Raw genomic sequence first — 12,894 nt, forward strand, 5'->3', positions numbered from 1 at the left:
GGGGAGTTTGTAATGATGCCCATGAGGAAAATGTAGATCAACTAGGAGTCCAAGTATTTTACTGCAAGTTTGGCTCATTACCTTAAGCCTTGGAGTCAAAACGCAACGTGGAAAGGGATAAAGATAAGTGGCGTGATAAGAGAATGAAATGTTATGTTTCATCTTTTAAGTGTTCTGGAAGCTAGTTAGTTATTTTCAAAAATTACTTAATTACCAGTTTGCCCTTTTGTAATTCAGTATTTTACAGTACGCGTGTCTTTTGTTAATTAGTCTAGTTTGTTATTCTGAAGAGCATAAGGGAAGGGGAAAATGGTGGGGGAAGCTTATGAAATTGCTTGTAAGAACCTTGTTCATCTGGAGATTGGGATTTGCCTCGAACTATTTCTCAGTTATCAATTCAATTCTCTGCTTCTTTTTCTCAAACACCTTTCCTGCATTCCCAGTTTCATTACTTTCCATTGAATACATCACATCGCACCATTTCTTTCTGGTTACTACAGTTTACAGATAGACTAGAATCATTACATGGAACAGGTGTTCAAAAGATAACACTCTAATTCACATCGCTTTCTCGAGAAAAAGAAAGATCTGCATGGTAAGGGATGGGAGCTCCTCAAACATTTGGGGGAGGCCAAATCTTCCCAAATAAGTCTTCCACTCGCTTGGCTTGGTTAACATAACCGTCTAGTCCAGAAGCCAGAAGCGTCACAGCCGCCGGTCCCATGGCTGATGCAAGGCTTAATTGGTCCCACTTCACAAGCTGAAGATGAACAGTGGATTAGTTAACCATTTAAGAGCAGTTAGAGAAATCAAAGTAGGAGTCACTAGCAGCAGTAATGTTTTAGTAATCTGTGCAGGATTGATTTTTACCCATGCAATTTGGTGTTGTCGCATAGCAACTATGAATTGGTCAAGTTTTTCAGAGCAGGATATTATATCTCGGTCTTAAACAATCTAACCAATGAGAGAGAAATCTTCACAGTGGTCGTGCTACCCATTGAAGGGGAAGGTAGTGATGTGTCAGTGACAATGGTGACTGCAGAAATATGATAAAATTTTGAAGGAGAGGACCTTGACACCACATTTCCCTATTTTTTTTTTTCAGTTCAAGCACAGAAAATCCCGATGCTTAAGAGAATACATGATAAGAATATGAAAAGAAAGCAGACCTCTTCTTTACTGAAATTGTAGGTGGCAGCAGACTCTGGAGAGAGTCTCCTAACGAAAGAGTACTTCTCATCAGGAGCAGTAACAGACTCTTTGAGAGATTGCAATATCTTCAACGGTGCAATGATGTAGTCAACTCTGAGCACAGACAAACACAAACATCGGCGGTTATTCTGAAAAAAACTTCTCAAGAATTGCCAGGTATATATGTGATAAAAGGCGAGTCATATGATTACCCCAGGAGACTGAATAAGTCCTGCTTGTTCCGAACGGCCGCAGCCATCAACTTTGATTTATATCCATTCTTGTGAATGTAATTATAAGCCTTTGTCACCTGCAAGGGCAAAATACCGAATGTCTGATTTAGGAATATTTTGATCTTCGTGGGCTGTTAAGTGTATACCCAAGTTACTAGAGTGATCAAAAACAGCACCAGAAATCTATCCAACTTAGCAGATTTTTATTTCAATGCTGAAAGAAATGAGCTTTAAGATTTGTTTCCGAGATGATATGAAATATGAAGCATGCATTGAGTTATGGAACCACAGATGATGAAATAAAACGTTACATACAAATCAATTTACACCCCCAATTACAAATTTGTAACGTTAAGACACAAGTATTGGAAGACATGCATGTGGTAGTGGAAGTTGAGATCCCAATTTGGCCAAAAGGAGGGAAATCTGTTGTGTGACACTATGATCACATGCAACACCAAGGTCGCCAACCAATTACATCCCCTCAACACCATAAGAGGGCAACATGGTCCAAGTTGAACGTGCCAATAACTAATTAAAAGGCAAGAAGCATAGAAATAGTGAGGAAGGCATAATGGCATTTGACTTTGGTAAACAATTGAAATGGACTGGTGTATCACACACAGCCGAGGTGGAAATAACACCATCAATGAGGGTAAAAAGGTGGTTTGGATAGTGAATTGAGATGAAAGTTGAAAGTTGAATAAAATATTGTTAGCATATTATTTTTTAAATATTATTTTTGTTTTGGAATTTGAAAAAATTGAACTGTTGATTGTATTTTATTTGAAAATTTGAAAAATTTGTAATGATTAGATGAGATAGGATGAAATGAGTTGAGATGATTTTGGTATCCAAACCAAATAAGCTTTTTGTGGGAAAAAAAATGGCATTCCACAAAGTATTTCAATGATCTTGACAGCATTGGTTGAACAGTCAGGATAAGGGCTGGCAAAATACAAAATTAAAAATGAAGTACTAAATGAAAGGTCTACAACTCAATGAGAATGTCTCTTTCTTTTTCTCAAGTAAGAATTGTATCTAAAATCTCTACAAACCCTTACCACCTTATCCAATCCCCAGGGTTGTCAAAAGACAAGTTTGCCCGCAGTCCCAAACAACAACAATATCAGATTTTAATATGATAATTTGAAACTCATAAACATGGTTTTTTTTTTTTTATTGGTAAACTACACAAGACTATATCAAAAGTAATTTCACATCAGAAGATCAGTGTTGTTTAACTAACCAAAGCCAACCCTGGATCCTCTCCCCTTTTGATAGCAGATTCAATCTCGGGGTCACCGGAATGGTTGCGTGCCCAATCCTGAAGGACAAGGAATGCATTGTAATGACCAAACTAAAGGTTCCACAGAAAATGTCAATACATAACAGAGATGAAAAATTACCCTTATACGCCCGACAAAAATCTGAATAACAGAAGCACCAGCTTGGGCTGCTGCTGCGGCTTGTGCAAAGCTGAAAAAACAGGTCAAAACCATCTATGACTAAGATACATCACAAGATGTGAAAATCTAATAAACTAAGAATGCCAAGGATGTAACGCCCCAATGGAAGGCCCAAGCTACATGGCCTATACTCCAAAAGGACTAGTCAATGATACAATTGGAGTCTCACTGAAACATTATAAAGAGCAAGTACTTCTCATTTCCAAACAATGTGGGATCCAATACACCACCTATCCTTATCAAAATGGGGTATCACAATCTCCCCCCTTATATTCCCGACGTCCTCGTCGGGCCAGTCCGTCATAGGTGGCAAGGCTCAAGTCCCACATTTCTAGTTGGGATAAGCTCTTATACCATTTGTAACGCCCCAATGGAAAGCTCAAGCCACATAGCATGTACTCCAAAAGGATTAGTTAATGATACAATTGGAACCACATTGGAATATTATAAAGACCAAGAACTTCTCATTCTCAAGCAATGTGGGAATACACCACCTACCCTTGTTAGAATGGGGTATCACAAAGGATAACAGCAAAGCAACTTGAGACAAGCCAATGTACTTAAACAATGACTAGGGAAAAATCATTCATGAGAATTAACCATGTCTTTAATTGAACCTAATAGATTTTGTTACATGCCTGAAAGATATTTTATGAAATATCATGTTCTGAGAATAAACATTTTAATCCCCATAAACCTCAGAAATAGGTACCCCTAGCCAGAAATAACCTTGAGTGTACCTCACCATGGTGCAACACTCTTTAAATATGTTAAATTTAATAAAAATATAGTAGCATATAATACATTTTCTTAATTCAAATTGCATGACATAATTTTAAAATTGTCCCAAATAAAAGAAAATATAAAACTGTACCATTGTTTTAGAGTTTCAAGCTAGCACTAGTACTCATCACAGTGTGTACCTGTATACAAAAGTCAAATGAGTCTGTATGCCTTCAGATTCCAGCAATCTTGAGGCCTCTATTCCCTGTATACAGAGCCAATAAGTGATTAGAACAAAAGGATGAACAGATTCATTAGCTTCCATGAATCAAGTCTTTAAGGAAGGTTCCTAGGTGAAAAACAGAACTATCTTGCTCAAATACTCACTTGCCAAGTTGAGGGAATTTTAAACAGTAATCGTTCGGGAGGTACATTAATTTCGTTGTACAAATGCAACAAGTTATGCACCTGCAATATAACACTACCCAATTACTATTAAAACGGATAGAACAAATCTAGGTTGCCATTATCCAACCCAATTACTTGTGAAAAACAAACGCATAAAAAATAGATATTTTTCCCTCGAAAGAGATTGAATTATCAATCAATAAATGATTTACGGAAATTGAAAATCAATAGCCATACTATATACTCCGTTTCAAACATGAAAGTAAAGCATTTTCACTGAAACAATGAATCAACAATGACACATTAAAGAAACCAACCTTTCTGATAATGCCATGTGTGTCATAAGCAAGACGTGCATCCACTTCAGTTGAAACTCGGCCAGGGACTAGTTTTGCCAAGTCACCACCAACGTTCACCAAGGCCTACACTTCCATCAGTTGTTGTAAACCATTTTGTCAAGTTAACCAATCAAATTCATATCTCATAATTTTGACGTTTGAAATCAAACCTTATTAAAGAAACATGACAATCTCAACTCAGAGTTTTCTAGCCCATAACACCCTGAATCCGCCAAAGACATTTCAATAGCATTCTGAAAAATAAAAAGATTAATCAATTGAAGAATAAAAACACCATATGTTATTTCAATACCAATATGCAAATCAAAAATCTAGTTTTTTGCCCTTTCTGATAAGACTGGATCCTTACTCTGAATATGGTGTCTGGAAGGCTACATATACCCAAAAGTAGTGCCGAGCTAACTGTAGCTGCTGTTGGAGGAAACCTATTTCGAATAATAAGAAAACCATCAACAAAAGCACTAGCTCATCATTCTGTCGCTCCAAAAAATAAATAAGTAAATGGATTATATGTTATATGCTTCCTATTTTACTCGGTTATTAAAAAGAAACAATTAATTCCACTAAGTGGAGCTAGACTGAGCTTGATGAACATATTCATTTGGTTTCCATATTTTCTAATTAATGAGAGTCAATTTAAATAATACTTCCATATCCAGCTAACAAAAAATAATAACACTAATAAATTAAAAGATAGAAGAATAGATAACCTCTCGAAATCATCGAAAATGACGGTGTCCGGAACGATCTCGCTGAAGCTAGACACTGCATCCAATTCAGTGCTCGCACCTAAAAAAACAGCAATTATCTCAACAGGAGCAACAACAACGTCAAAATTCAAATACAATACGGTTAAAAAAAAAATGAAATTTTAGATTGCATCAGGATCTATCTGAATGCCAGATATATAACCAGTGTCGAGCGAGGACGAAAATCCCGAGGAAGCTCGAATTTGAGGAAACGACCTCTGAAGCTTGAGTTTAACCAGATTACCAGCAGTTGATCTAGCTGAGAACCTCAAACTCCCCTGACATCAAAATCAATTCACTCCCTCGTACACAAATGCATACTTCTTACATACAGGCCCATTTATCCATACGTACGTACATACATACATACCTGGAGAGAGGAGGAGGAAGAGATGGCTGAGAAGGGCGGAGATTGCAAGGAGAGTGACATAATTTTGTGTTTCAGTCGGAACTCGGAGTTTTCGAAGTGATGGGAGCGACTATGGATGACTCGTTCGTATACATATATAGATAGAAAAATTAAGCGTTTATCGACGACCTACATTGAAGTGGAAGTGATGACATTACGTAATAACAAAATATTACTGTTTTTGTTTTTATTTTTATTTTTTTATAATTGTAAGTGATGTTGTTATATTTAGAAGAGTAATATTAGATATAAGTTTTAAATAGATAATTTTTTTTTATAAAAGGTATGTCCTACTAAAAAAATATTTTCTTTAATACTTCTTTAATGTATAATTTTTTTTTTAATAAAAGTCTATTTGAGACTTATCTATTTAAAACTTGTACAAATCATTTCTGATATATTAATTGAGAATAATATTAGAAATAAATCTTGGATATACAAGTTGATTATAGGAAAAATGTTAAAGCCATTAAAAGATTTCATACAGTTTCATGTGATGTGTTAGATTTATTTTACCAAATAATAACTTTTTAATATAATTTACCATGTTAAATCACTTACTATTACTCGAACAAAACGATAAATTTTAGATTTTAGATCTTTGAGACCTAAGTTTAATCTCAGTGGTAGGATTGACTCTTTCCATTTTCCGAACAAACGCAAGCACAATAACTAACCCTCGATCGATTGACATGTGGGGGGGGGGGGGGGGGGGGGGGAGGGAGAATGCCAAAACCAAAACAAAGGCCCGTCACAGTCAAGAAGTTGCAAGTCTTAAAATTGTAAATAAAACAGAATTAAATCATTTTAAACACATTTATTGAGATTATGGTTAATGAATAACATTAATAGATAAAAATTAGATACAAAGTATTATAATATACAATCACAGGAGGATTGATATAAAATTTTGGACAAGCGGCCGGAATATCTCCCTTTGTATTCTCCGTCAGGTCTTCACGCGAATCAATTTCATAATCCAGCATCGGCACTGAGCAAAGGGTTATAACTTACATAGCCCATCAAAATTCTCGATGGATAATGTTAGTAGGGCCTAACCCAACCCCAGGGTATGGGTTTTTTGAGCCCGCAAAATAATTTAGTGGAGTAAACTGTTTTGTCCCATCTCAAATTTCAACCACGATAAAAGTGTCACGTTTTAATAATTGAGGATATATGCACCATACCTCTAGCCTTAGTAATAACGCTTCAATAAATAATATACGAGTTTCGACCTAAATATGTTACGTAACACCATCAGGCATTGAAATTTACAGAACAAACCTTTGAATATAAGAAATTATACAATAAATTCAATTGTCACCATTACCGGAAAGGATATAAAATAAAATAATCAACTCAATAAATGGGACTGAAATGTGCATACTATTAATTAGACCCCTTTTGGCCCAAAAGACTTTACAAAGATAAAAGCTGCAAATACTTACCAAAAAAAAAAAAAAAAGAAGGAAAAACTCATATGCCAATTCAGGTACTAAATAATGCAGAGCTGCTCCAATAGCCTCGGTTTATTAAGAAATATAAAATTCAGAAATAATGACTACCGCTATAAGTAGATCATTTAGCTGCTTCATGCTTCCATGTCACCAGAGAGTTGAGGAATTTCATGACCTGCATATTTTTTGGAGGGTTTCTTCCAAGTTAAACGGTGCTTAAAATCATTTGAAAGTAAAATATCCAAGTTACAGAAAATCAATATATATATATATATATATATATATATATAGATCTGAGTTGTAAACCTCGTCAGGGTTCCTGAGAGAGTAGAATGCATTGGTTTCTTTAGGGACAGAGGATACCAGTATTCCATAACCTCGATTACCCTCCCGCAATACCTGGTGAAATACGAGTATTTTTGTCAATTATCTGTGCTTACAACATATGGACATTCTAAACCCCTATCAAATTCAATCACAATGGTGCTACCTTGAATGCATCTTCATCACTACTATCATCTCCAATATAGATTGGAAGCACATCATTCCTATTACTTAGCCCTACAACAACAATCAAACGTTAGAAAACCAGAATTCTAGCAGGCTGCAGTTTATAATCAGAAAGATATATAAAAAGAGAGAAGTCGATACCGAGAGATTCAAGCAGAAATTCAACTGCTTTTCCCTTGTTCCAGTCAATCACAGGACGGACTTCTAAAACCTAACAAGGGGGAAAATCAAGTAAATCTCTGTTAACATGAAGAGTCTACATTGTTAAAAACTTAACCATATTAATGGTAATGAGCCTTTGTATAAAATCAGATAAATTTAATTCAAGAGGGAATATTAACACCAATTCCGTTCAGGAAAGATAGAAAAAAGTACCTTCCGCCCATGAGTTAACTGCAATCGAGGGTAGTCCTTTAGAATATCATGAACGCATTGTGCTATAGTAGGCCAATTCTGAAGTCAGAAAACCATAAAGCATCTTTAGAACTGTGCATCTTGAGTTATTTCATCATACATGTATGAAAAAAAAAATAAAAATGGAAACAGAGCACCAAAAGCAATCATCACCTTCTCATCTACATTACGGTAATGTACAGAGGCACAAAACTTGTGATTCTCAACTTTTGCGCCTTTGATCCCCTTGGTATTCTCAACGAGGGTTCTAAAAACCTGGCACAAAGCACAACCAAGAATCAGAAAATATGGTCGATACATTAGACCTACATCGATATATGAACTGAAGAGGATTGTGGACCTCGTCAATCATGGGTAAAAATTCCCTAGCCGGCTGGAAAAGATTTACCTCCTTACCCTGCCAAATCCAAAACAGACAAAAAAAAAGGATTAACAGAACAATTCAGAGCAGCTGTAAAAGCTTCAAGAGAAGAAAGGTGTTGTTATGAAAGGATGTGCCATCTCTTACTTGTTGGTCATTAGATTTAATACAATTTGGATAGTCATCAGATACTGTGTGACTGAGAGGGCCCATAATATCCATCCCATGACTTCCAGCATAACAGAGTTCTGTTAGTCCTACCAGTTCATATACCTGCAAGATGTGATGGTTCAGACTCTAATGGCATCTGAATGATGCACACACGCACTCAAGCACACGTGTATGTGAGTGTAAGCAAGCACAGAACACTTTCAGATTATTCAATGAGATCATTCGCTACCTTATCACGGCTTCTTCCGCTGATGATTGCTGTCGGAAAAAACTTTGAAACATTTCTTACAGCAGAACGCATCTGACAATTTTTTTTTTTTTTTTTTTTGTTATCATAAAAATCAGGATGGGAAAATGCAAACAAAGAAGAGGGCTACATAGAAGCAAAACAAAGAAACTTGAAAATCTTACATCATTAGACATAAGGGCACGATCTGGGTCATCTACTATTGGAGAAAGAGTACCATCATAATCTGAAAAGATTGCGATCTTTTTGTTCTTTGCATAATTTGTAATTTGGTCAAAAGAGTTGAGTGCTGATGGATACTTCAGCTGCAATGAGATTACAGGGGAAAAATCAAGTGTTAGAACCAACAGCGAAAGAATTTTGTCAGTATGCTTAGTTTTTTACAATAAACCACTGGATAATTAAATTAAAAGAAAAGGCTAGGCATACCATCCAGGAGCAATAAGCAATATCAGCATCATCTAAAGCCACCTCAACACTCAGATCCTTTATTAGCTTTTTCCGAGGGGGAGAAGAGGACTTCATGGCATCCAACCAACCATTAGACCGAACATCATCAAGCTTTGCAGGCTTTTTCCTTGGAATAGTTACATACTTACTGGAGGAGAACGTAGCTCCTTGCTGCGAGTAAGGCAACAAACTAGAATGGATGCCGAGTCTTGACTTGTTTATTGGTGCAGGATCAGTTAAAACCGGAGAACAATGATTTGATTTCAGGTCCATTGAATTCAGATTACTTGGGATTCAGCGACTAGAAAAGGGGTTAACGTGTACAATGTAAATTGCCTGTGAGCCAAAATGCAGAATCAAGCGCCTTATTCCAGGATTTGTTTACCCAACCCTTTTGTCTATAAAAAACCACCTCTTCAACGTCTTCTTGTCACTGCTGCTGGGCTTGCAGTCCATCAAGCATAAGCTTCCTGGAAACTGTCAATGACACCGAAACAAACGGAAATAGTTACTACCAAAGGGGAAAAACTGCTAATGAAATACGGTAAATATTCAAACTAAGTATACCTTCTCATTTCCAATGCTCCACTGCATCTATAGCAGAGGACTGAACATCATTTAATTTGCACTCAGATGTTTTAGAAGGGTTGATATAGCTTCCAATATCCAGAAAATGTATCTAAATTCGACCTGCAAACTGATCAAAAGAGGCAACTAATTCAGGGTAAGCAAAATTATAATTTTTGAGGTATTCATAGAAAAGAAAGAAAGAAACAAAATATTATGATCTATACATTTTGCGAACTATTACAAGTGCAATAGAGCTTCATAAAAAAAGTTAGGACTCTTTCGAGTTTGAACCATTCAATTGTCATTGAAACATCCAAGGAAAAAAATATCATTTGTACAATTACATTTTATTCACATTTTACACGATTGCGACCCTTTAAGAATTTTCAAAGGAAAATGATTGTTACCGGCCTTACAATATTTTAAAAGGAAAATCACTTTGACCAAAAACTTTTTAAGGAAAACAGTAGAAGTCAGATCTAAAGAGACCTCTCCCCAGAGGCTCAGGCTGAAAGTGAAGACATGATAACAACTCTCAACTAATTTGATGGAAGAAAATTAGAAATTAAAATAAAAAGAAAAGGCAACCAAAAAATTTAATGAATACTCAGCTCTTTTTTTTCTTACTAGGAAAAAGGATTAAATATATATTATATCATTTGTATATCTCCAAACATCACAGAATCCAGATCCTCAGTCAGTGCAAATTTTAAGTTTTGTTCTTTCATTTCGTGGATGTACCTTTACCTGGAATGGATGCAAATGAAAATTGAATTACGGGAGCTATATATATTTCTATTTATATATTATTATATGTATATATATATATATATAAGCCTACGTGGGCTTAAATTTGAGCATACAATAAGCTTTCTTGTAGATCTACCACATCACTTTTGAATCGTGTAAACAAGGAAAAACAAAATAAAATATTTTCCCAGCATCGATAAGACACTACAACTACCAAAACGAACGTAACCTTAAACCCCCACCATGAAAAAGGAAAAAAAAAAAGATTAAATGAGAGAGAGAGAGAGAGAGAGAGAGAGAGAGAGAGAGAGCAATCTGGAAACAAAGCTGAAGGTCACAAAATTAAGCTATGTTATTCTTATTCAGGCATCACAACCACCACCGAGTCAATGCCAGGAAGAAACTTCTTGGCATGGTCAGAAATAAACACCATTGAAAAATGGAACCTAAACAACGCAAGTCTTTCTCAAACAAATGCTGTAGCCTCCTTTCTTTCGTTTTTTTACTCTTCTTGCTGGCTAGATTTAACGGGAAAGTGATTTGGACGCATTGCCAAAACTTCTAAAATATTTATCCGGCCCCTTATTTACTGCGACCGACAGAGCAAGAATTGTACTAAAATAAGGAAAATAAACAGACGAGCTGTCAAATCAGTTTCTGTAATATATACAGCTCCGTGTCTACATGTTAATAAGATAAACAGAAAAAATGGAAGAATTAATAGACCCAAAACCATCGGCGTTCATGGGCTGGATACGTATTGGAGGGCTAAAGATCCAGCAAACAAATAGGAAGACATGAAAAAGTCGTGAATTTCACGATATAAATCCCAAGAGCAATTCATTTACGTTAAAATCACGTGGAAAATCTGGATTGTTTTCGCAGGAATAGGAAAAGAAAATCGTGGAAAAAGGTACCTGGATTCAAGAGCTAATTAGAAACATAACGGTCTCTTTTTCCTATCAACCAAACACGTCCAGATCGAAAACCTGAAACGAAACCACGCTTAAAATCTGACGTACGCCAACGAAAACCAAGAGTCCGCACCAAAACTAAGATCCAAGAGGATGAAACATAGCCATAAAAACTCCGATAAAATGAAAAAGCACCTGAAAGCCCTAGATTAATGTTACAGAGAGAGATGAAAACTGTGATATTGTATATATAACAGCTAAAAGGAAAAGAAGGAATGGAAAGCCGAGAAGCTCGAGTATTTATAGAGTGCCTATGGCCAATAAAAAGACGTGCTTAACAAGGTAACTTGGTTGTTGAATTGGGAAACACGACCGCTATATACATTATTATTTACCATATCATATCTCTCATCCTGCAATTTTATTTAAATCAATTAGGTTTATAATATTTTCCTTCCTGTTTTTTTTTCCCTGAGAAGCACTTAAATGACGGCACCTGTGATCATATCTGTGTGACGTGGCCACGTGTCAGCCCGGGCCCTCCACGCAAGGACGGACGGATTTCACGCTCGCGTCGCTTTCATGCGCAGCTGGCAGTCGTCGGTGACGGGAAAAAAAAAAAAAAATGTATATATATTTTTTTCCCTCCTGGATTTTCCTTTCACCCAAACATAACATAAGTAATCAGAGAGAGGAAAACTTTTTAAGGAAAGAGAATAGGTCCGCTTGGGGGGAAGATGGTGAGGCGAGGGAGGAAGTCACGTGCGAAAACGCCGTAGAGTAGCTAGTAAACGGTAAAAGCGGTTGGTTTTGGTTCGGTTGTGCCTTTTTACGGCTGAGACGCGGGAATCTCGTGCGGGAGAGGTCACGTGGCCCACTTAGGGAAAAAGAAAGAGGTCACGTTGCCCACGATCCGAGCTGGCAAAATCGGTGTTTTATTTTGTTTTTGTTTTTAATTTTTTGAAAAATGGGTTTGATTTTGTGTCTTACATTGGTTTTCAATTTAGAAAGAAAAGGGTAAGGGGCAGCCGTGGGGTCCACCAACGGTTGGTTGTTTGGTTGGATGTTTCTCGGCGATCTCGATGATGGAATCTTCTTCTTCTACCATCGAAGGACATTTGTTTACTGAAAAAGGATACTTGAACCGATAAAATGAATCAATAAAAGTTATTGATTGATTTTTTTAGTTTTTATATTTTTTAACTCAAGAATTAAAGAAGTGATTATTAGTAAATTTATTTTTTTATTTTTAAATTTTTTTAAAGATATATGAAAAATGATTGAAATAAAAAGAAAAAAATTTAAAAAAAAAATACATTTACATTTATCAATCAAATTTTCTCGGTTCAGCATCGGTCTCAGTAGCATTACCCTTCTTTATTTATGACTGCTAGGAGTACTAGCACCGAGTACTACTACGTGCTGCATCATCCTAAGGTTGTCGTGTTGCTTTAGTGCTTGTTTGGAAATAATCTCATTTCAAAATTTTCATCACATCCCATCTCTTTC

The 12,894-nt window shown here is 36.1% G+C and overlaps 2 protein-coding genes across 4 annotated transcripts; both read right to left on the reverse strand.

Annotated features, from left to right (window-relative positions):
- Positions 1–331: 331 nt before the first annotated feature.
- LOC121235743 (transaldolase) lies at positions 332–5,689 on the reverse strand. Its single transcript, XM_041132123.1, has 13 exons — positions 5,503–5,689; positions 5,296–5,410; positions 5,094–5,172; positions 4,733–4,808; positions 4,533–4,616; positions 4,342–4,446; positions 4,004–4,084; positions 3,817–3,881; positions 2,834–2,903; positions 2,674–2,751; positions 1,404–1,501; positions 1,170–1,305; positions 332–760 (listed from the first exon to the last, which is right to left on the reverse strand). Exons 1-13 carry the CDS (start codon positions 5,560–5,562, stop codon positions 614–616), a joined length of 1,194 nt encoding a protein of 397 aa, XP_040988057.1. The 5' UTR covers positions 5,563–5,689; the 3' UTR covers positions 332–613.
- Positions 5,690–6,887: 1,198 nt separating this feature from the next.
- On the reverse strand, positions 6,888–11,961 carry LOC121236006 (probable trehalose-phosphate phosphatase F). Of its 3 annotated transcripts, none has more exons than XM_041132487.1 (14): positions 11,882–11,961; positions 11,389–11,460; positions 9,719–9,848; positions 9,131–9,628; positions 8,866–9,006; positions 8,684–8,755; positions 8,431–8,556; positions 8,263–8,319; positions 8,076–8,177; positions 7,884–7,961; positions 7,650–7,719; positions 7,489–7,559; positions 7,305–7,397; positions 6,888–7,173 (listed from the first exon to the last, which is right to left on the reverse strand). In XM_041132487.1, exons 4-14 carry the CDS (start codon positions 9,422–9,424, stop codon positions 7,120–7,122), a joined length of 1,158 nt encoding a protein of 385 aa, XP_040988421.1. In that variant the 5' UTR covers positions 9,425–9,628; positions 9,719–9,848; positions 11,389–11,460; positions 11,882–11,961; the 3' UTR covers positions 6,888–7,119. The 3 variants fall into 3 exon arrangements, with proteins under 3 accessions (XP_040988421.1, XP_040988420.1, XP_040988422.1); XM_041132486.1 differs by lacking the exon at positions 11,882–11,961 and adding an exon at positions 11,581–11,773; XM_041132488.1 differs by lacking the exons at positions 11,389–11,460; positions 11,882–11,961 and adding an exon at positions 10,349–11,329.
- Positions 11,962–12,894: the final 933 nt, after the last annotated feature.

The sequence above is a fragment of the Juglans microcarpa x Juglans regia genome, chromosome 6D (assembly GCF_004785595.1).
Source record: "Juglans microcarpa x Juglans regia isolate MS1-56 chromosome 6D, Jm3101_v1.0, whole genome shotgun sequence".
Taxonomy (NCBI): domain Eukaryota; kingdom Viridiplantae; phylum Streptophyta; class Magnoliopsida; order Fagales; family Juglandaceae; genus Juglans; species Juglans microcarpa x Juglans regia.

What these genes read in the sequence shown, in the direction of transcription:
- LOC121235743 (XM_041132123.1), bottom strand. Translation starts at nt 5,562, where the DNA reads ATGTCACTCTCCTTGCAATCTCCGCCCTTCTCAGCCATCTCTTCCTCC. An exon ending in TGTCATGTTTCTTTAATAAG is followed by an intron (nt 4,447 to 4,532) that starts GTTTGATTTCAA and finishes ATGGAAGTGTAG; the next exon opens with GCCTTGGTGAACGTTGGTGG. An exon ending in CACATGGCATTATCAGAAAG is followed by an intron (nt 4,085 to 4,341) that starts GTTGGTTTCTTT and finishes GTTATATTGCAG; the next exon opens with GTGCATAACTTGTTGCATTT.
- LOC121236006 (XM_041132487.1), bottom strand. Translation starts at nt 9,424, where the DNA reads ATGGACCTGAAATCAAATCATTGTTCTCCGGTTTTAACTGATCCTGCA. An exon ending in ACCGTAATGTAGATGAGAAG is followed by an intron (nt 7,962 to 8,075) that starts GTGATGATTGCT and finishes TTCTGACTTCAG; the next exon opens with AATTGGCCTACTATAGCACA. An exon ending in AGTTAACTCATGGGCGGAAG is followed by an intron (nt 7,720 to 7,883) that starts GTACTTTTTTCT and finishes CCCCCTTGTTAG; the next exon opens with GTTTTAGAAGTCCGTCCTGT.